The sequence below is a fragment of the Nymphalis io genome, chromosome 6 (genome assembly GCF_905147045.1).
Source record: "Nymphalis io chromosome 6, ilAglIoxx1.1, whole genome shotgun sequence".
Classification (NCBI taxonomy): domain Eukaryota; kingdom Metazoa; phylum Arthropoda; class Insecta; order Lepidoptera; family Nymphalidae; genus Nymphalis; species Nymphalis io.
The window spans coordinates 6345267-6365897 of record NC_065893.1 but is presented as its reverse complement, the minus strand read 5'-3'; the positions used below and the strand labels follow the sequence as shown (position 1 = coordinate 6365897).

The following is a 20631-nucleotide window of genomic DNA, read 5'->3' as shown; positions in this document are numbered from 1 at the left end:
TGTCAATGATTCAACGGCGAAATCGATCCGAAAGAAAACTGAAATCTAAAATATTTTATATGGAATGTTTCATGTTATAAATAACTTTATATTTTATGGATAATATTTACAACTGAATACTAACATTTAAAACCAAAGCCTCACATTCCTTCTGTTCCAGAGACTCTACCAATATGATATCCGGCTGTTCGATCTTAATGTTGACAGTCATCATGGAAAGCTTCTGCGGCTGCTCTGTTAACGACGGCGCTGATACCACTGACACTTTTTTCTTCTACAGATTTAAAATATTAAATTATTTTTTTATATATCATTTAACCTTTAAGTGTTGTTAGAAGAGTGATTACTTAATAATGCAAAATGAATGATAGCCAGAAAAGGAAAATCGGTGTTTGGCTAAGCACCCTTTACATAATATTTATAAGTACTACAATAATTAAGTATTATTATTATTATTTACTTACCGTTACAGCTTCTGAAGATTTTTCAGTTTGTGAACGAACAACTTTTATTTCCTCCTTAGGTTTATCTGGAGTATCATCACTTAACCCCGTTGTCATGAATTCAGCTATCTTGTTAAGGAAATCAATAGCTAAGATTAGGTTGAAGCTGAATATTCTCATATCGACTGAAATAAAAATGAGAAGTTTTTACAATAGAATATATAAAGTAGAAATACTTTCACACTTTTTAAATATCCTCCTGCTGAGCAAAACCCTCCTCTCCTCTTGAGAAGAAGGTTTGGCGTTTATTCCACCATGTTGCTCAATAGAGCTCAAATACATTACATAATTCAGCTTAAAATTAGGGTGACAGTGATAGTGATAGTACTATTCAGTGAGCAAAGGCGGTATTAATGATATAATCTTCTCTTCTCCTTCCTGCCCTTATCGGCACAACGTGTATTTTCCTTCTGTCACTTGTCATCTCAGCTCTTACCCCTTTCATGCACATATCCTTTCTTACCTAAACCATCCACATTTTCTTCGGCCTCCCCCGTCCCCTATATCCATCAACATTCGTACTCATCACCCTTCTAGTAACATGCTTTTCATCCCTCCTCATCACATGCCCATACCACGCTTATATATTATGATATAATATTATGCGAAAAATAAAACTAAGTACATTAAAATATCAATATTTAAACATTGTGGAAATACTCTTCAATATTTCGATGGGTTTCGATACATATATAATACTTTAAAAAAAATTGCGTTATGAAAAAAGTGTTTAACTAACTGAATGTATCGCCATTTTTCAGGGTATAAGTAATGTCGATCATGCTGCGTATTTTGTCGGGCTTCTCCATGATTGCGACTGAATTTTCATCAGATTGACTGAGTTTGTTTTCCTGTTTGTCGCGACGTCTTTCTAAATACCTAGTTATACAAAGAGCTTATGTTAAAATAAACAAATAATTAAAAATATATATTTAACGATTCGTTACATGTGAAGATTATGTTCCATTTATAAATATTTGACTACTAAATTTGAGCTATTAGTTTGTTTTAAACAATCCTATCTATCTGAAACTGTTGAGTAAGCTGATGTTACCTTGTTATTTTAGCCCCTCTCCCAGGCCGTGTGTCATCTAATGTGCAGTCAACTAGCAGAACAGATGTATGCATCGAGCCGTCAGAGAACATTCGTCCCTTTACCGACAGTAAGGCCAAACAAAAGCGGGCTAACTCCACATCATTAACAAAGATCGAATCGTCGGACGACTAGAATTAAATAAATGCAAATTAAAATATGTCAATACTAATTAAAAACAGCCTTAATTAAATAAATATATCTTACGCCATGTGTGTTCATGAGGTCGATAAGAAAACTGTCCATGGTGAATGAGAACTTTATCGTAGTTCTTGGCATTTTCGTCTCAGTTGGGGTGAATACTGCTACTGTTGACTTCATTTGGACTTTACTTGTTTGACTCTTGAAAGTGGTTTTAGATGTTGTTTTCGAAACAGCTGGTTGAGGTTTAATTTCTTCCGTTTTTGCTTGACCTTCTTGAAGGTTTTGATTAAGAATTTTCATGATGCTTTTGTAGTCGCTGTGGCCTACTGTTATCTAATGAAGAAAATTCAAAACATTATTAAAATATATCTTTGTTTATTGTTATTGTTTGTATATTTTTATCACAATAACAAAATTATACTCATATATAACAAACACATGTGGAATCTGTGATTCCTCACTTTCATATTTCGATGTAACGGCAATTAGACACAACTGTAGAGTTCAGGTGCAAAACCAAAGACCCTGAATAAGCTGCCGTTAGTATAATAGCTAGGGTTTAATTCAAATTATTAATTATTTGAAAGTTTTTTATACAAATATGCTTACCGCAATAGTTTTCATTCTTCCTGATATGTCTAAATCGGGAAGCGCCTCATACCACGAGGAGAGACTTCTCTTCACGAAAAGTTTAAAGCTGGTCGGTCGCAAGAGCTTACGTTCATATAATATTTCTTGAAAGTCTTCTTTAAACGTCACACATGACACTTTCATATCTTCCAGATCGAGCATCAATTCGTCTACTGTAACTTTGTTACTGACGTCCTATTGAAAGAATTACGGCATACAGAATCATGTTATAAATAAGTTGCGTTTATAGACGAAGTATAAAAAAAATCGTAAAAAAATGAAAAAAAGGGATTAATAAATGGCTTTACTAAGGACTGACCGCGACGGGCAGGTCCACGAACTGGTTGTTGAGGTGCATGCGGCCGAGGTCGAGCAGCAGCGCGCTGCGGCTGGCCGAGTTCTCGGGCACGAGGATGAGCGGCGCGGCCAGGCGCACGCGCAGCGCCAGCTTGGTGGAGTTCTCGTACGCGCTCTGCACGTTGGCGCGCGCCGCGTCCGCCGCCTGCGACGACGCCGACAGCAGCGCCGAGCGCGCCGCTTGGAAGTTGTTCAGGAACTCCTGCGGACACGATCAGAACATATCTACGCGTCGCTACGCAGGTATCCTTTTTGGGAACAAGATTTTTTTTTGAAAGGCAGACAATCAGGTGGGCCATCTCAACGTACACGAAGTTATCACCTTCGCCCATGGAGACTGGTACTATGAGATCTAACCATCTAATCTAACCAACGCCCTTAGACATTGGCATTGTAAGAAATGTTAACCATGGCTTTCATGGCACCTACCCAGACGAGCTTGCACAAAGCCCTACCACCAGTAGAGTAGAGTCTCATCCTTCTACCTATAATTACGCTAGCTCACTCACTCTTCAAACATAACACAGCAATACAGAATATTTTTGTTTATGCTGTCAATGAGGAGTGAGTGGTAATCACCCAGGCGAGCCTGTGCAAGGTCCTATCATATTATTTAATAGTTGTCATTGCTTAGAAAAAACATATTGAAATGATTCTCTGGATAAACCATAGTAAATATTGTTTTGAATTCGGTGTCATTACCCCAAAAGAATAATGACACTATATATATAACGAAGGATGAACCTCCGTAGTATTTTTAAAAAGAGTAATTGCTGACGTCACAATTATCAACTTCTTCACGATTGCTCATAATTGGTTCGTTTGAATAAGAAAAACAAGTATTTGTTGATCTTCGTATATTTTACGTGTGTGCACTTGTTAACAAATTAAGTATTGAAGTTACAATGCTGTTTTACATAAATGCAGATTATAACAATTTTAAAGTATACAAATCAATTATTCTTGTTTTATAGTAGGTTAACAGTTTCGCGCCGATATAATAAAATTTGCACTTACCAGCATCGATGAGACGAACCAGTTCAGAAAAACAATGCGAAGACAGTTAATTTGTGCATCTATCGACATGTCCACGTCACTGACGCTCGGGTGTTGATCCTTATTGTATATTACGATTTGTACGTTTATGACGTCACCACCGAGAACTTTTAGTATCTAAAATTATAATTAAATTAAAGTCCCTTGCATATAAATAATTAATTTAAGATTAGAAGGTTATTATTATCATAATCCATTACCTCCTTATGTACAGTTGCAGGGTTCAAATCCTCGACTTTAATGGACGCAACTGCACAATCAACTTGCGTGTACGAACTCTTCAGTATGAGGCCGGCGGCGGCTCCTTGAAGCTTCATTATAGATAGCGGTCGAGTATCCGTCGCGAAACCAATCTCTACGGCTCCGATTTTAATATTCACTTTCAATTGAATGCTTTCCACTTGTTTGCGACGCGAGGGTTTTGTTACGTTTACTGAAATTATTAAATATATTAGATATATATCGCAAACAAAAATAACGTATTTATCATAATTTATTTGAACTGTAAATTCATTCTCAAATGCTGATTCTTCAATATGCAATATTTATTTTATTAATCGCTTGTTATATTTAAATACATTTTCATCATCATCACATCTATAAATGCTATTAATCGAACTATCGCTGTACTTCTATAGCACGGTAAGTTTCCTATTACAATAATGGCGGATCCACTTCTCACAACAAGTGACAATCCGATTCAAAATCTCCTAACGAGGTTTGAGATGAATCCTCTTTCACTTTAGCTTTCAAGTCATCAATACTATAGCCTGAAGTCTCTAACTGTTTATGAAACACTTTGTTGAAATCGTTATTTCCAAAACCGATCAAACCAAACGACGTTTGATGGATCCGAGAAACTTACATTATGAACAGAGAATAAAATATAGTAAAAGATAAAGGCAAGAGACAAGATTAGTCCTAGACACCTTGTGTGGCAGCCACATTCATACATTTTACAGTATACGATATATCTACCATAGATTTTTAATAATATTTTTATTAAACTACTATATGTCAAACTACTATGATTGTGATGTAAACACTTATGATTTTCAGACCCTGGGTTGCTACTAAGAATATCTCAACAGAAAGTCCCAATAAATTTAAATGGCTCGGAGTTTGAACCCTGGACCTCGGGAACTGCGGCTCGAACTAGTGCTTAGACCAACAAGGTAGTCTGAGACAGTCTATATAAAATATATACATTAAAAAGATTTTACCTTTTAACTTGGCAACTGACAATTCCTCATCTTCCATTATTGTTTCTAATGGTCCAGCATAAGCGTATCTGTCTACGGAGCTCTGAATTGCTTGTAATCGCGTCTACAATTTAATTCTCAAATTACGGTATATGATCATAATTTAAAAAACGTTTCAAATATAACACCCATGTTAGTTTACCTGATACTCATTAGCAATTACCAAGATCTCCTGAAGACCTTGAAGGTGTAGTAAAACTCTCAAAGTTGTAAAGTCGAGCTCAATCATTTGTTCAACAGAACCATAGTGGCTTCTGAATTCCGGACATTTCTTATCCACCTACAAAATAAATAAATAATAATAATAAGACGTATTATTTGACGGCCAAGAAGTGATTAATAAAATAATTTTGAGGTCTTTAATATCAACATATGTCCTTTTCTGTATCCCTGCCAATATGTATACAAAATTTAGTACGGAAGGATTGTAACGCTAATCGTTAATACTTTATTCGACGTGGTTCCGTTTTTAAGGGTGAGTAAGCAAAAAAGTCATACAAGGCATAAGGGCTTTAAAATTTTAGTCTCCATGGCTGGCGGCGTTTTGACGATATAAATAATAGTTAATAATTCTTACTGTATCAAATTATTTCAATAACTTGTTATCAGCTTCTTATTGTAAATTAAAAAATCTTACTAAAAGATATTACTTACATTATTATAAGTGACAGTGAACAAATACTGATTGACATTCGCCTGGTCGACTATTTCGTCCCCTGTGCTAACCACTTCTGGAGTTTCTATTATACTTATCGTGCTATGTCCAGTTCTGTGATGTTGCATATTAACCGAACCCAGGCGGGCTGTCGCTTCAAGTGTAAATGTCTTTTGAGTAGCTTTCAGTTCTAGCAAGTTCAAAGAAAACACCAAAAACTTCTCATAGTTCTCGTTAGCTGGTAATTTACTTTTTCGATTAACGCTTACTATTAATTCTGTAAAAAAAATAATTAATGGACCAGTATACATATTAAGACATCAATGACGAAAAATAGAAACTTTAAAAAACGTAAACGTAACTAAAGCTATAATCGTTGATACAAAATATTACCTTTCATAATAAAGAAAGCCTCAACTTCTGTTAATTGTACGGATTGTTCGTCGTCTTTCCGTTGTTTAGAACGCGCTGTATCCCTTTTTTGTTTTTCTACTGGATCAAGATATCTCAACAACGACAGGCTTGATGCTTTCGAATCACTAGCCTGAAAGATTTAATAATTTCATAGTCACATACTGTTTCCACTCAAACTATGTACATAAAACATGAATGATACACGCAAATTATTTACTTTTTAATGTACTAAAACTTGTTATATAAGTAACGCAAGCACTTATTAAATATTAACTAACTATTTTTCTACATACGTATTATGTATATAACTAATACGAAACAAATTGAGTGATGTTACAAACTGTCTATTTTTTTTTAAATAATGTAAAATTACCGCACCACCTCCTTCTTGTATTATAAGAGTACTTTCAATAACACGACCGGATATGGTGAATGCAAGTTTGTGGCAAAATATCTTTAAAGTAATAATAAATAATAAATTGAAGAAATAAAAATATGTTTAACAGAAATTATTTTATAGCAAAAATATACTTATAATTTATAAAATATTAATTAAAATTTTACCTTGAGCTGTGTCGCTTCTTCGGACTGTGGGAGGGGCATGCTCACTAATATTTCGCATAAAGTTAGCAATCTAAAAATAAATAAATGAATTTAAAAAAATTCTCAAACAACTAACATATACAAATATAAAAATAAACCAAAGATTTACCGATCTTCCGATACGCTAATTGCAATTTTTTCTAATTCACCCATAACTTTAATTTTAGGGAGTCTGGGGTCATCCGTTATTAAGCATTTGTGGATCTGTATGAGTAGGTTGGTGGGCTGCAACAGATGCAGGTGGGTCGCTTCGTTAGAGGCTATAGCCGATTGCCAATCTTCAGTCGGCGATGCAATGACGATCTGTAACAAAAAATAATCTTTAATAATTTCAATTTAGATTAAAATCGACAATTCAAATACCTCGACCACAGATAGAATTTAAAGTATTTAGAAAAGAAACGATAAAAAAACACGTGATGATTGTTTAATTTCACAAGTCGAGATCACGCGCCTGCATCTCGGTGAGGCGCAGCGCCATGCGGTCGTAGCTGTGGCGCGCCACCTCGCGCAGGATGTCGCGCTCGGCCAGCCCGGCGCGGTGCAGCGCGTGCACGTCCAGCGGCGCCGCGCGCGCCTCCGAGCGCACGCTGATGGCGCCCAGCTTCACCACGGCGCACGCCTCCGACCTGCAACATGCTGACGTGTATAGACGACCCTCCACCGCTACGTACTAGTCCACCGTTGACGATGACAGACTCCTCTAGACTGAATTCGTTGTTCTTTCTCACCCGGTGTATATTCCCGTTTGTGGAATTATGATGAAAGATGCAGCTATGTCAATATCCAGATCGATAAATGTATGATGATGAACTGCATACTGCATTCCCAGGGCAGACTTCTCTTTCAAATCTGACAATTTATTTTCGGCGGCCGCTTGTAACCTGTAAAAAAAATATAAATGTTTTTTTTTATCATTTCTTTTTCTATGTAAAATAATATTTTAATTTTATGAATTTAGATTTACGTACGTGGTTAAGGCTGTCGACTCAGTGGGAGGTTTGAACACGTTGACTATCTCAATGACGGTATGTGCATCGTAAACTATTTGAAGCGGGCGAGCCTGCACCTTCACTCGTTGATCACAGGTGCCGTCTAATGAACAAAAATATTGTTATAAAATATTGCACCCATTATTGTACGAGACAAAAACATCATAATATGCTTACCTAGTGGGTTTGTTTCGAAAATAACATTTAACAAATTAACACCTTTTGTGACTTCTTTCGAGGTTACCAATTGAGGTTCAAAGTTATCTTGATGTTTGCCAGTAACGGTAAATGCCCGCATTTCGACATCGACTCTGCAAACGAATACAGCGATAAAATATATTTAGAAATGATTTGGTATCTTTTACCTGACTACACACGATACGGATTCTCGCCGGTATGTAATTATATAAATATGTTCATGTGATTCCCCATAAACGCTAAACAACTTTAATGCGTCTTGATCGTCCACTGTTATAAGCTACGTGGCCTCACTTTAAATTCAATGTGTCGCATTATAGAGAAAATAAGGTATAGCAAATAATATATATAAAAAATATATATTAATTACACTTTCACGTTCTTTTTGATGTAAAGATGCATTGCAAGGTCCTCCACCAATCAAGGTACGCCACTCGACGAGTGTACACTAACATACTCACCGAAGCGCGTTGGCACTGGGCCGCTGCTGCAGGTCCACGGCCACGACCTCCAGGCAGGCGCGCAGCACCTCGTCCGTGTCGTTGACGGACAACTGCAGGCGGTCGAGGCGGAAGTGCCCTTCCACCGCCACGTACTCGACTGGCAGGTGCAGAGGCGCAGTGTTCTCCTGGTAGTCGATGGCGCGGAACAATTTCTCTTTCTCGTCTGCCGTCATCGCTTTTTCGAACTGTTTCACTGAAAAAATATAGATATAATTTGCTATTTCGCCTTACCATAAAAAATATATATTTAACGAACTTTTATCATCGACCAGTTGATAGACTTACTTATTGCAACGCCTTCGGTCAGCTCTTCATCTTTTGAGGAGCTTCCGCCCCACCAACCGCCGAACCAGCCGCGGGATTTTTTCGCTTCTGCCTCTAATTTACCTAATCTCTCCACCTGTGTTAACGGTGTTTTTATTTTTTGGTTCATATTTATAATTTAACATTTTGAAGTTTGCTGGAAATTATGGTCTTTGAAATTGAAACAAGAAAAAAAAACGAAATCTAACGTTAAATTCATTATTTACTCTGCGTTTTTTGAAAACCGCTTAAATTGATACACTGAATTACTACGAAGTTTATTATCATCGAATAATTCGTTATGTTTTGAATTATTAATTTCAAACAAATAGAACAGTTTTATTGAGGTTAGTGGGGCCATACGCCTTATTTTATTTATTTGCTTTATCTTATTTTATTTGTCATAAAGACATGAAAGATTAAAATGTTTTTTTTTATCCATTTTTGGAATCAATATTTTGAGGCCAGTGGGTAAAAATAATAAAAAGGAGTTGTTATCATAACTGATTTTATATAAGGAACTATTTATTTGGTAACAAAAGAAATTCTTGTATTACATAAGGATATTTATGTAAAGAGCGTCACGGTAGCATGCGCAATCGAACCCGTGGCGGTCCTCGTTAAGACGGAAAGAATACCGCTAGTTTTTTAGTGGGTATTCCGATGTTCGAGACGCACTCGGCGCCTTGGACACCGGCGAGCCCCACATACCCTCAATATTTGTGTAATAAAATTCATACGAGAAAAAAATATGTAGACACATTGATAATATTTAAAGTACTTTCCTTACAAGTCTAAGGCATTTCTTTCTAAAAGTGTGGTACATTTTTGAAGATAAATAAGCAAATCTTATGTTTAATAAAGATTTTGTTTTTGTATGTACTATAGTCATACACATCATCATTGTATGCAAGTTGTTAACATTGAGCTTCTGAATTGATTTTGAATTGAATAGTGAAGCTCGCATATTTATTTATATCCTCATTTTAATTATTTTTTTCTATTAACAGTCTTACTACCTACCTCCATTTCTATGCGTTGTCTAATCACAACCAAGTTGAAAAGGTCCAACGTTTTCTCAGCCTGATCTAGCACACATTGATGCTCAGAGGCCACTTTGCCTTTACAAGTTAACTTGGTCTGGTATGCGGAGGCATAATCTTTACAAAGCTGCCGATGAGCCATCATATGGTTCCAGTCCCAATTTTTTCTACGTCTCCTCACTTCATCTTCTAAAATACATTTGTAGGCAAAATTCCACCATTCTTTATAATGTCCTTTATACATTTTTAAATCTGGTCGATATTTCCTATAAAGAAAATTACAATATGGATTTACTTCACTATAAGCATAAAGCTTTATGGATTTGGCATAATTCATTCATATAAATGAATTTTATATAGGTCGTTGAACCTTTTATTGAATAACCTACTTTTGGTCAAACCAGGTTCTTAGAAAAATAAATGATCTCTTCGCTAAGAATATAATATATTTTTATCATAGAGATAAAAAAAATTTGGTAAATAAATTTAATTACCTGTAAGGAGCTCCTTTAGTCATCCTATCCATAGAATCTGCTAATAGCATCATATCTTGATACTGCAATTTAGTTAAGCTGACTGATAACTGTTCCATATGCAAATTGAGTATCACCTTTGGTATGCTGAACTTAGGTACGTCTCCTTCTGGCTTAGGGTTTAGTTTCAATTTAGCTGTAGCATTTATCGGGCCCAAGGCTGTTAAAAAGAAAAATACCTCATAATTCTCAATTCCACATTAAATTAGTTCATAAATAAAAAAAATATTAAGTGATATATTAGTTATATATAAATATGTAATAATAATGTTCTCCAGACCGATTTCGGCCACGGCGGTCAATTTCAAGAGAGATTAGCCAACTGCGCAGGACATATTATAGTGCACAAATGTGTGCGCAAAAACACAGGTGCACTCTTTTTTCCCTATTGGTCTGACCTGTGATTTGAACTAAGGACCTTCGAGTCTGCGGCCTTACATGTAGCCACTAGACCAATGAGGCAGATAAATATGTAATTATTATATTGTAGAAAAAAAAAATTATTACCATATTTATAGATTGATGGTTTAGATGATTTTGTCGCAATTTCTGTTTGTAGTCTTGATTTGATATTTTCAGCATTACATTTTGAATATAGTTCTGTTGCTGGGTTCCAATAAATTGCCAATCCTTCTAAGTCGAGAATCTGTTATATAACACACTTTTTTTTAATATTTACTAAACAATAGTGTTTGTATGTAGTAAAAATAAGAACTGAAGAGGTTCTAACAAAGGTTTAAGAATATGTTATCTTACTAATGTTTGTATAAGCTTACAAGAAAAGTATATAGTATTGAATGAATATTTAATTCACATTTAGTTAGAATTTACTAATTAAAGTTCAAAGCCTTAGTCTTTTAAATATTTACTTTGAAAATTTTTGTTACAGCCTCCTGTATTACAGTTTGTTTCCAATTTTCACCCGTAGTATGGACGGAGAGATTATGAAGTGTAAAACCAAAAGAAAAAGGAGCTCTAGGGTTTGTAATGCTGTCTTCATATCTGACATGAATGTCAGTTATTTTAAGTTGCACATTTTTGATAATCTGAGTCACCAGTTTTTCAACAAATGTTTCATCCAACTTATTTTGATCTGCAATTGTAATAACACATGATAGTATATATATACTTTCATATAAATTGTTGGGGAACTTTAAATTTAATTGATTTTCGTAAAATTCTAATTCGAAAGTGCTTGCAAGAAACCCCTTTAATAAAGTATATTTTGATTTGATTTGAGTTAAATATACAAATCAAAATAAAAGAAACCTTTTTCTGCTTCTTTCTTCTTGGCCTCTTCAACTCTAGCAAGTTCGGCTTGCTTGGCAGCCAGTACCATTTTTTCTTCTTTTTCGGGATCATATTTAATTTCAGCAATAGGATTCACAATAAGAAATAATCTTTCAATAGTTGCTTCTACAGATGCACCATATAAATTTTTCCATGGTATTTTGAGTACGAGTTTTCCTGTTTCAAAAATATTATATTTATTTTTAACATAATAATATGGAGATTTTTAGTTTTGGTTCTAGTTGTAGTTTTTAGTTTCATTATAATTTTAATCTATATTTTATATACAATTAATATAAATTTGTTTATTATCAAAAACTAAAACCTAATAAATATTCCACTAATGCGCAAAGGATCCCTTCTCTTGAGGGGGAAGGATCATTGAAGAAATTCTTTTATCATCATTATCATACAACCAACTAGTTATCATTTTTATAGTTTTTGCAATCCCATTAATGAAGAAGCTAACAAACAATCACATGAAACATTATAAATTAAATTGTTCTGGTTAAATATCCTTTAGAATTTAAAGTATATAAAAATATATTTAAAATTAAAATAAAAGCATAAGAACATACATATTCTTGGATAATTAAATAATGTTGGCTAATAAAAAATAGTTCAAAACTAAAAACATCAAAAGATGCATAAAATTATGTAGCCAAAACTAACTTCTCATTATCACAAACATCCAGTACAATCTACAAATTGACCTCCAAAATCAACTATATGAGTCATTGCCATAACCAAAGATTGCTTCGAGGTCATTATGTTGCTTCATAATATTTAGATGACAGTCTAAATTGCATGCTAAATACTCATAACCTTGCAATATTATTATTGATAAACTGATAAGTATAAATAGTAAAACAATACCTAAACATTATAATTGCATAAAATGCTTTTACAAAATTAATGTTTTGTTTTTAAATTGTTATTGACTTTCATGCTACTCAGATTATTTAATGCTTATTGTAAGCATGATTTGAATATTTATAAAAAGTATGCCGTGATAGCCCAGTGGCTAGAACATATTATCCTAACCAAATATTCAGGTTCAAATCCAAACCATGACTGTTCAATTCATCCATCCAGCAGTGGGGCAATTACAAACTGTAACTACTTCTACTTAAATAATGATGATATCCTCTTTTTTTTTTTTACTATTAATAGGCCAGCGTTTGACCGTTGACTTGTCTGATGTTAAGCATCGACACGGTCTAAGATGTAGCAGGCTTACCTATAAGAAACCTGTTTACTCTGGATTAGAAGACACCAACATAGTACCTATCGGGAAATAAGGACTCAGGCAAAGCATTCCAAAGTTTCGCAGTGCGAATAATGAATGTAGACTCAAAGCGCTTCGTACTCTTGACCAATTTCGGCCATTAAGAAAGATTAGCCAACTGTGCTTTATATCCAGCCACTAGACCAATGAGGCAGTCAGCTAGTCACATAAATAATAATCATTTTGTAAACATTTTTTTCAAAGCAAAATGTTTTCAATGAAAAGCCTTATTATTCTGCACTATATATTGTGCTGATAGTAATTTAAAATATTTTAATTATTATTTAGCAACAAAAATCATAACAATACAAAATAGGATATAGACTATTAATACATTTAAGGCGATTTGAAATTGCAACATTCGAAATTATTTTTTAAATACAAACTTTATATAAAAAAATTGAACTCATTCATACTAATAAAAATTATACCACTATATTTTAAAAACACCATTAGTAAATAATACTTTTGTAATTGCTCTGGTCTATTAAATTAGTTTTAAATACATATCATATTTTACAAAGTACATAAATATCAAACCTAAGTGTCCATAAACAGTTTGAACAGGGATGTTGAGTTCTTCCAAGGCATTTTGTTTAAGTATTAAATTTTCAAGTACAACATCGCCTGAAAACAAAATATTGGATTGTAATTAATACATATCTTTCAAGAGCTAGTATGACATCATGCTTTGAACTCAAACTTACCGCCCCATATTCCAAGTTTCAACTGCGACCTATTTAAGTTTTCGACGTAATCGCCAAGAAACCTATTAAGCACATCTACAACGATTGATTCAAAAACCATTTTAATGTATTTTTAAATATCAGCGATGATAACCATTATTTTGAATATATACTATTTTGAAAAGTCGTGTCACTGAGATAATAAAACATTATTTTAAAACAGAAGAATATTGTTCATTTAAAACAACTTATTTATCGTTTATATTAACAGAATATCCACGGTCAAAAAATTATAAGCAATTCGCACAATACATTGATTTTAAAATAAATTTTAGTTTTAGCAAACCAGTGATGTTTTAATTACCAATGTTACACTCGATTTTTATTAATCGATACATCGGATTAATCGTTTTTAAAATAAAGAAATGTTAATCGAGAGATTTAATGTTGCTGAATGCAAAAATTTTCATCAAAAATATTACAGTACAGAACAGTAGAAGCAACAAGACTTCTACTGGTGACAAGAGGGCTGGTTCATTTTACGCCCTGAGGGCGTTCAAAGAAATAATGCTGCTAGCATTCTTGCCATCATTCTTTGCGGTTATGATTTGTACGGTAACAATATTTAATTTTTATTTGTATTTATTTAAGGCTTTAACATATACTATTATTATTGTATGTCATGTTGGTAATCTTAAATAAATTTAAATTTTTTTAAATTTATTTAAGATTATAAACGAGATTTTTCTCGTTTCGTTTTAAAACCTGAAAATACTTATCCCCCAAAATAGGGAATGCAGTCTAACTATCTTTGTCTCAATCCGTAGACAGAGAAACAAATAAACCAAGGGGCCGTGAAACCGCGATTGAGACAGAAATAGTTTGTCAATGTTGCCTATAATGTTGCCGTAGTAACTGCATTCCCTGTTTTGGGAGATAAATAATTTTTGGGATTTAATTAAAACAAAATAAGGTTATTAAATTTTACTTGGTGTTTGTTAACTGGTAACGCGATAAGGGACAAAAGATTTGATAATTCTATCTTTGTCTTAACCATTTGTAACGTAATTTTCGTTCTCTTTCTTGTGTAGGTGAGAAGGAAATCGTCATTGCGTCTATTAGTTTCTCTGTCTACGTCTTAATTAATCGCGGTTTCATAGTCCTTTGGTCTATTAATTTCTCTGTCTATGATTCGTTACCTGAGAAAGAAGAATCATAGAAACCACGTAGAAAGAAAGACTTTTCTCACGTAGAGAGAAAGTTTCACTTCTATCATGTATACGATGCTGCATGAACAATAACTTTTTTTACTGTTTTCTATTTTTAAATTGTATTTTGTATATTTGCTTGTTAAAATTAAACTGTCTCTTTATTTACCTATTTTTTAATAGATTTTAAATTATATCGATGTTTTAAAATCTACGATTTTTATGTAATGTATTATTTTATGTAATAATTATCTGTTAAACAGGTTATTCAATATCAAAACTGCCGACAAAAACGTAGTAAATCGTAGACATAGAAACTAATAGACCAAGGGACCGTGAAACAGCGATTGGGACGGAGATAGTGTGCCAATGTGTGCGTATAATGTTGTCATAGTAACTGCTTTCCCTGTTTTAGGAGATAAAAAATAATATTCAGGATTTAATTAAAACAAAACGAGGTTTTTAAAATTTTACTTTTAATATTTATTAATTTTTTTTTTATTAATATATTTTTTTGTTTTCCAACTACACCCAAAAACTGTTGCATTGTTTTATTTTTGTTTCCGTTATCAATAGTGCTTCAGCATCTTTATACGGAACTGGATTAACATTCTCCTCAGATGATGAAATTTAAAATACCCAATTAAATTATTAATACCTCTACCTCTTGACTCGGAATGCATAATATTATAAATTCAAGAAGAATGTAAAATGATGTTGTCATTAGGAAATTAGAAATAGGAGTAGAATAAATTAAAATAACATATTTATAGATAACGAAGCACTTTAGTCTATTATTGGACTCCGTATTTATTTGTTTACATTATATCTCTGTCTAAACCATTTGTAACGTAATTTTCGTTCTCTTCCTTCTTGTGTAAGTGAGAAGGAAATCCTCATTGCGTCTATTGGTTTCTCTGTCTACGCTTATTCTGCTTATACTATAATTATTTATCATTAAGTGCCGCCAGCGTCAGCTAAAAAAAATGTCCTAATTTTCGATAAAAAATATCGACTCTTCCACAATGTAAGCAAATAAATACGGAGTCCAATAATAACCTAATGTGCTTCGTTATATGTAAATATGTTATTTTAATTAATTCGTTCTCCTATTTATAATTTCCTAAGGACAACATTATTTAACATTCTTCATGAATTCATAATATTATTAGATTCCGAGTCAAAAGGTTAACATAGAAATATATGTGGCAACCATTCTTTATTAATAATTTAATTGAGTGTTTTAGATTTCAACATCTGTGAGAAGGTAGAGGAGAATGCTAATCCAGTACCATATAAAGATGCTAAAGTACAATTGATAATGGAAACAAAAACAAACAATGCAACGGTTTTTGGGTGTAGTAGGAAAACAAAAAAATGCGTAATAAATATTTAAGAGTAAAATTTAATAACCTTATTTTGTTTTAATTAAATCCCAAAAATTATTTATCTCCCAAAACAGGGAATTATGGCATGAACAGTTATTATGGCAACATTATAGGCAACATTGACAAACTATCTCTGTCTCAATCGCGGTTTCACGGCCCCTTGGTCTATTTGTTTCTCTGTCTTAGAGAATAAGTCAATCTTTCCAAACGTCATACGTCAAGCTGTCAGATTGGTTTTAAAAAGTAATACACTTTAGGCGGGAGGCAGCGCGAAATACGGTCAACCGTATCACTAATATCATTTTTATAATAATAATTTATAAACCAGATTTTAATAAAAGTATTAAGTCAATAGTTCTTATATTTTTCCAATAAATGTAATAAAATTGATTTTGTTTTGTTTATATCAGAAGTGGGATACAAACTCATTTCTTCTTTTGTTGAATTCTGGTTAATCTTTTCTTTATGTTCTTATTATTATTATTTTTATAGTTTGTAGTTTACGTTTTTGTTTTGTGATTATGGGGAAGCGCAAGTATAGCCGATCTAAGGATAAAAACGTTTCGAAATATCGTTCTTGTAGTCCTCTACCAGCAGTTCGCGATCTAGAAGTATTTCGAATAACTCGGAATTACGTGAGTTACAAACAATTATTGATCGACTTAATGTGTTAGAAGATAGATCGGTACTGGCATCATCGAATTCTAATGTCGAAAATAATAATACGACTAGTGATACTGCTACAAAGATTGTTGAGGCTTCATTCTTCCAAGACTAGTTGTTCTCGCGACTATTATGTGTCAAATTTCGACCCTAATGTACACAATATTGATTTTTGGTTTGATGAGGTAGATCGCGCGCAAAGTATTAACAAATGGAGTGATATAAAATGTTTGTCGCGTGTAGGGCACTGTCTAAAGGGTGACGCTAAGTCTTGGTTAGATGATTGGGTAACCACGGATCATTCATGGAGTAATTTTAAAATTGATTTTAAATTCTTATGTGTAAAAAATGTTGATGTGGCTAGTATTTTGTATGATGTTATGAGTACAAATTCCGACGCTTACCCTACATTTGCGGAATATGCTCGTAGATCTTTACTGCGTTTACGTATGGTAAAAGAGGAATTAATTAGCGCAATTGTTATAAGAGGAATTAATGAACCACATATTAAAGCGTCAGCTATTAATAAAAAACTTATGTCGTGTGAATTAGTTACAACTAAACCAGCTTTAGTTACAACTAAACAAACGACGCATTTTACGTCATATAAGTGTTTTTTATGTGGTCAAACGGGACACAAACAAGCCGTTTGTTCGACGAATCAAAAGCTATCTACTACTACAACAATAAACAATAATGACGTAAAATCTAATACAAAATTAACTTGTGCGTGCGTAAAAAACTCGGTCATCATATAAGCGTTTGTTTTGCTAAGCAACATTCAGATTAGAGAAAAAGCCACATTAATTTTTGTTTATTACCTAAATTATATAATTCTAAGGATGTTGTTGCAGTGGTTCAATGGAAGCTTATTGACATCCTTATAGACAGCGGTCCGTTATATGTGTCGCTTATTTCATCCTCCGTGGTTAGTCATTTAGCATGTATTAAAAGTCCGACACGGACATATTATCACGTGAGTATTTTCTTATGTTACCCTCTTAATTGAATTTGAAGAAATTGCTCTTGATTGTTGATTTATTAGTTGAACCTAGTGAAAGTATGAACGCACCTATTATAATAGGTACAAATGTCTTCAACCACAAAGGTACGTGCAATGTATTCAACCACAAACGTACGTGCGTACAAAATATTTCCAGCGTTTGTGTTGTAGTCCTGCCCCTGCAAAAGTTTCAATTGTAAAAGCGAAGGATCATTTTATCAAAACTGTATTGGTTGGTAAAGATTATAAAAGAACGAAAATTTAAAATAATTTTCAAAATTTATGATTGTTGTATTCGCTACTTCAATTTAACAATTGAAAGTTCTAACGAACTCCTTGGAGAAAGAATGGATACCTGACGAGTGTGCTGCATTCTTTGCGAGTAAGTAGTTATTTGTGTTTGACACTACTAGACCTTGTGTTATGTCTAGTCCTATGAGTATTTATACTAGACCTTGTTGTGTTATGTCTAGTCTTGTGTAAATATCTACTAGACTTTGTTGTGTTATGCCTAGTCTTGTGTGAATGCATACTAGACCTTGTTATTTTATGTCTAGCCTTATATGAATACCAACCGACTTAGACCTTATGGTGTTATGTCTAGTCTTATGTGAATACATACTAGACCTTGTTGTATCATGTCTAGACCTGTAAACACCTTGTTGTGATTTGTCTACTCACGTGTGGACCTACTTTCTTGGTGTAAATACTAGGTTTTGATATGTCTAGTCATCCTTTGCTTTTTATGCTATAATATCAAAATGCTTAAATTTCCAATGCAATTAATGATCGTAACTTTTCAGGTAAACAAACTGATGAATTAATTTAATCCCTAAAGTATAGGTGATGTTCTGCAAGTACATCTGGCCAAAATATTTCTATTGATAGTGACTCAAATAATGTGTGTGTAACTGCAGTGTTGGCTGAGAAGCTCACTGAAGAAGATTCGACAATTATTGCAGTTGGAGATACCTCCGCCGCCGATCATGTGAACGTGGATGATGTTTGCATGACATACATAAGAGCGGAGGGTTTGGAGGAACCACAGACCTCTACATTTTTCGAAAATGTGTACGACAAATCTTCTTATGACTTGGAAAACTTCACGAACAAAATATTAAGTGATCACGGAAAGCGTCAAATTCTTGATATGGGGCCTTTACAGCCTTCAGGACCTTTTCCAACAGACATCAACCAGAACAATAGGTGTTTTTCAAAATTGTACTACGTTTCGTGTTCTAAATGTGGGCCAGTTAATTGTTTTTGGTTGTGTTATTCCAAAATACTAGACGCTGCCTATTGTCAACCCTGCTGGTTATTTGCTTCACAAAGGAATAATGTTTGGTGTACGGGAATTCGAGATTGGAAGCATTTATCAGAAAGAATTAAACAACACAGTTGTTCGAGTGGCCATTCGGAAGCATTTGCTGTGTATGAATTTTGGAAAAAAACGATACTAATACTATCGACAAGGAACTTGAAAATTAAATTCGCAAAGAAGCATCATTTAAGAAAATGGTTCTTCAAAGGTTATTCGATATAATACTTACCCTAGCAAAGAGTTCTTTGGCTTTGAGAGGACATCAAAAAGACTTAAGTCAGGAAGGATACCACCGAAATTTTCTGTCATTTGCCCTACAAAGATAGTAAAGCTAGGAAAAAATTGTAAATATAATTGTTATTTAGTCAGTTGGTAGGCCCGACCTTTATATAATAAACCCTTGAATCTTCTCTATTTCGTTTTATTAGCCAAACCTGCACCAAGTATTAATTGTAATTTATGTTGTTACTGTTTAATATTTTTATTACCTGCCCTGCAGTGCACAAAAAAGAGCTTAAGTAGCTTAGCATTTTTAAAGTATTTGTATATTTCATATTTTTATTTGATAAAACCTAATCAGTTTACATAGCAGTGGGACCCCATTTTTTAATTTGCCCCGGGGCCCTTGGCTACGCCACTGTTTAGAAGATACCACAGGCATTCGTGACATGCCTCAGGTGGATGCAGTTTCTTTTAAGTACCAAAATACCTCCATTATCAGGTTTGATATCTTTATCTGACACTTCTAGAAAAGGTTATTTAAAAAACAAATTGACAACATGTCACAGAATTATAGATAGTAAATTTAAAAAAATAAAAATTACAAACAGTAAATATGCGACTGACTAAGAAAAATCTTTCTTTATAAAATATAATTAATTTGCTTCAAAAGTATCAATCGATCGATGATTCAATATTTTTAGATTTGACAAAAAATGTATAAGTTCCAGAAGTGTTTAATGGAATGTTATTTTGAATTTATAAGTTAAATGAAATAACTATTATATAATATATTATTAAATTTAACTATTATTTAACTAAGACTAAAATACTAATATTTTAGTCTTAGTTAAATATTTACCGCCATCAAAACTATATATACACATACATACACATATAGTATATATATACACATATATACACATATAGTAAGCACGAAATTGTCACCATAATGTTTTTAACCTGATTCTTAGATTTTAAGTTTAATTTTAGAATAAGTATTTTTTTAACTTATATAAAAATGACTAAAGTTATTTAAAACTTACTTGAAACTTATTCAAGTAAGTAGTAAATTTTTTTTTTCACCTATCTCCGATGACAAAACTAAGGACTTAAATATAATTTAAAATAAATATTTTGCCATCATAACCAAACTTTATGTTTAAATGTTAAGGATAATAATGAACAAAATTTGTTAGTGCTATTAACCTTTTTTCTATTCGTAGTAAACAATATGTTTTGTTTGTTTGTTTTTTTTTATTCACACACGGCCATC

At 33.2% G+C, this 20631-nt stretch overlaps 1 protein-coding gene and 1 long non-coding RNA gene across 3 annotated transcripts in view; one reads left to right on the top strand and one right to left on the bottom strand.

Annotated features, from left to right (window-relative positions):
• The window catches only part of LOC126768855 (intermembrane lipid transfer protein Vps13), a 31952-nt gene extending 18072 nt beyond the window's left edge, over positions 1–13880 (bottom strand). For both annotated transcript variants that reach the window (XM_050487208.1, XM_050487209.1), the window contains exons 1-28: positions 13575–13880; positions 13408–13494; positions 11559–11756; positions 11159–11382; positions 10797–10935; positions 10251–10449; positions 9737–10022; positions 8696–8810; positions 8369–8603; positions 7887–8020; positions 7689–7812; positions 7449–7601; positions 7172–7346; positions 6827–7020; positions 6679–6748; positions 6094–6244; positions 5700–5977; positions 5188–5325; positions 5007–5109; positions 3984–4216; positions 3745–3900; positions 2690–2929; positions 2350–2565; positions 1804–2073; positions 1558–1727; positions 1243–1382; positions 465–628; positions 125–274 (exon numbers count right to left, since the gene is read on the bottom strand). In XM_050487208.1, the coding sequence (XP_050343165.1) occupies positions 125–274; positions 465–628; positions 1243–1382; positions 1558–1727; positions 1804–2073; positions 2350–2565; positions 2690–2929; positions 3745–3900; positions 3984–4216; positions 5007–5109; positions 5188–5325; positions 5700–5977; positions 6094–6244; positions 6679–6748; positions 6827–7020; positions 7172–7346; positions 7449–7601; positions 7689–7812; positions 7887–8020; positions 8369–8603; positions 8696–8810; positions 9737–10022; positions 10251–10449; positions 10797–10935; positions 11159–11382; positions 11559–11756; positions 13408–13494; positions 13575–13674 (4842 nt within the window). In that variant the 5' untranslated portion in view covers positions 13675–13880. The remainder of the gene's footprint in view (positions 1–124; positions 275–464; positions 629–1242; positions 1383–1557; positions 1728–1803; positions 2074–2349; positions 2566–2689; positions 2930–3744; positions 3901–3983; positions 4217–5006; positions 5110–5187; positions 5326–5699; positions 5978–6093; positions 6245–6678; positions 6749–6826; positions 7021–7171; positions 7347–7448; positions 7602–7688; positions 7813–7886; positions 8021–8368; positions 8604–8695; positions 8811–9736; positions 10023–10250; positions 10450–10796; positions 10936–11158; positions 11383–11558; positions 11757–13407; positions 13495–13574) is intronic.
• A 2745-nt stretch (positions 13881–16625) lies between these two features.
• On the top strand, positions 16626–19545 carry LOC126769084 (uncharacterized). The gene is made up of 3 exons (XR_007669328.1): positions 16626–16784; positions 17667–18197; positions 18619–19545. It is a non-coding gene; the product is annotated as an uncharacterized LOC126769084 (long non-coding RNA).
• The last annotated feature ends 1086 nt before the right edge of the window (positions 19546–20631 follow it).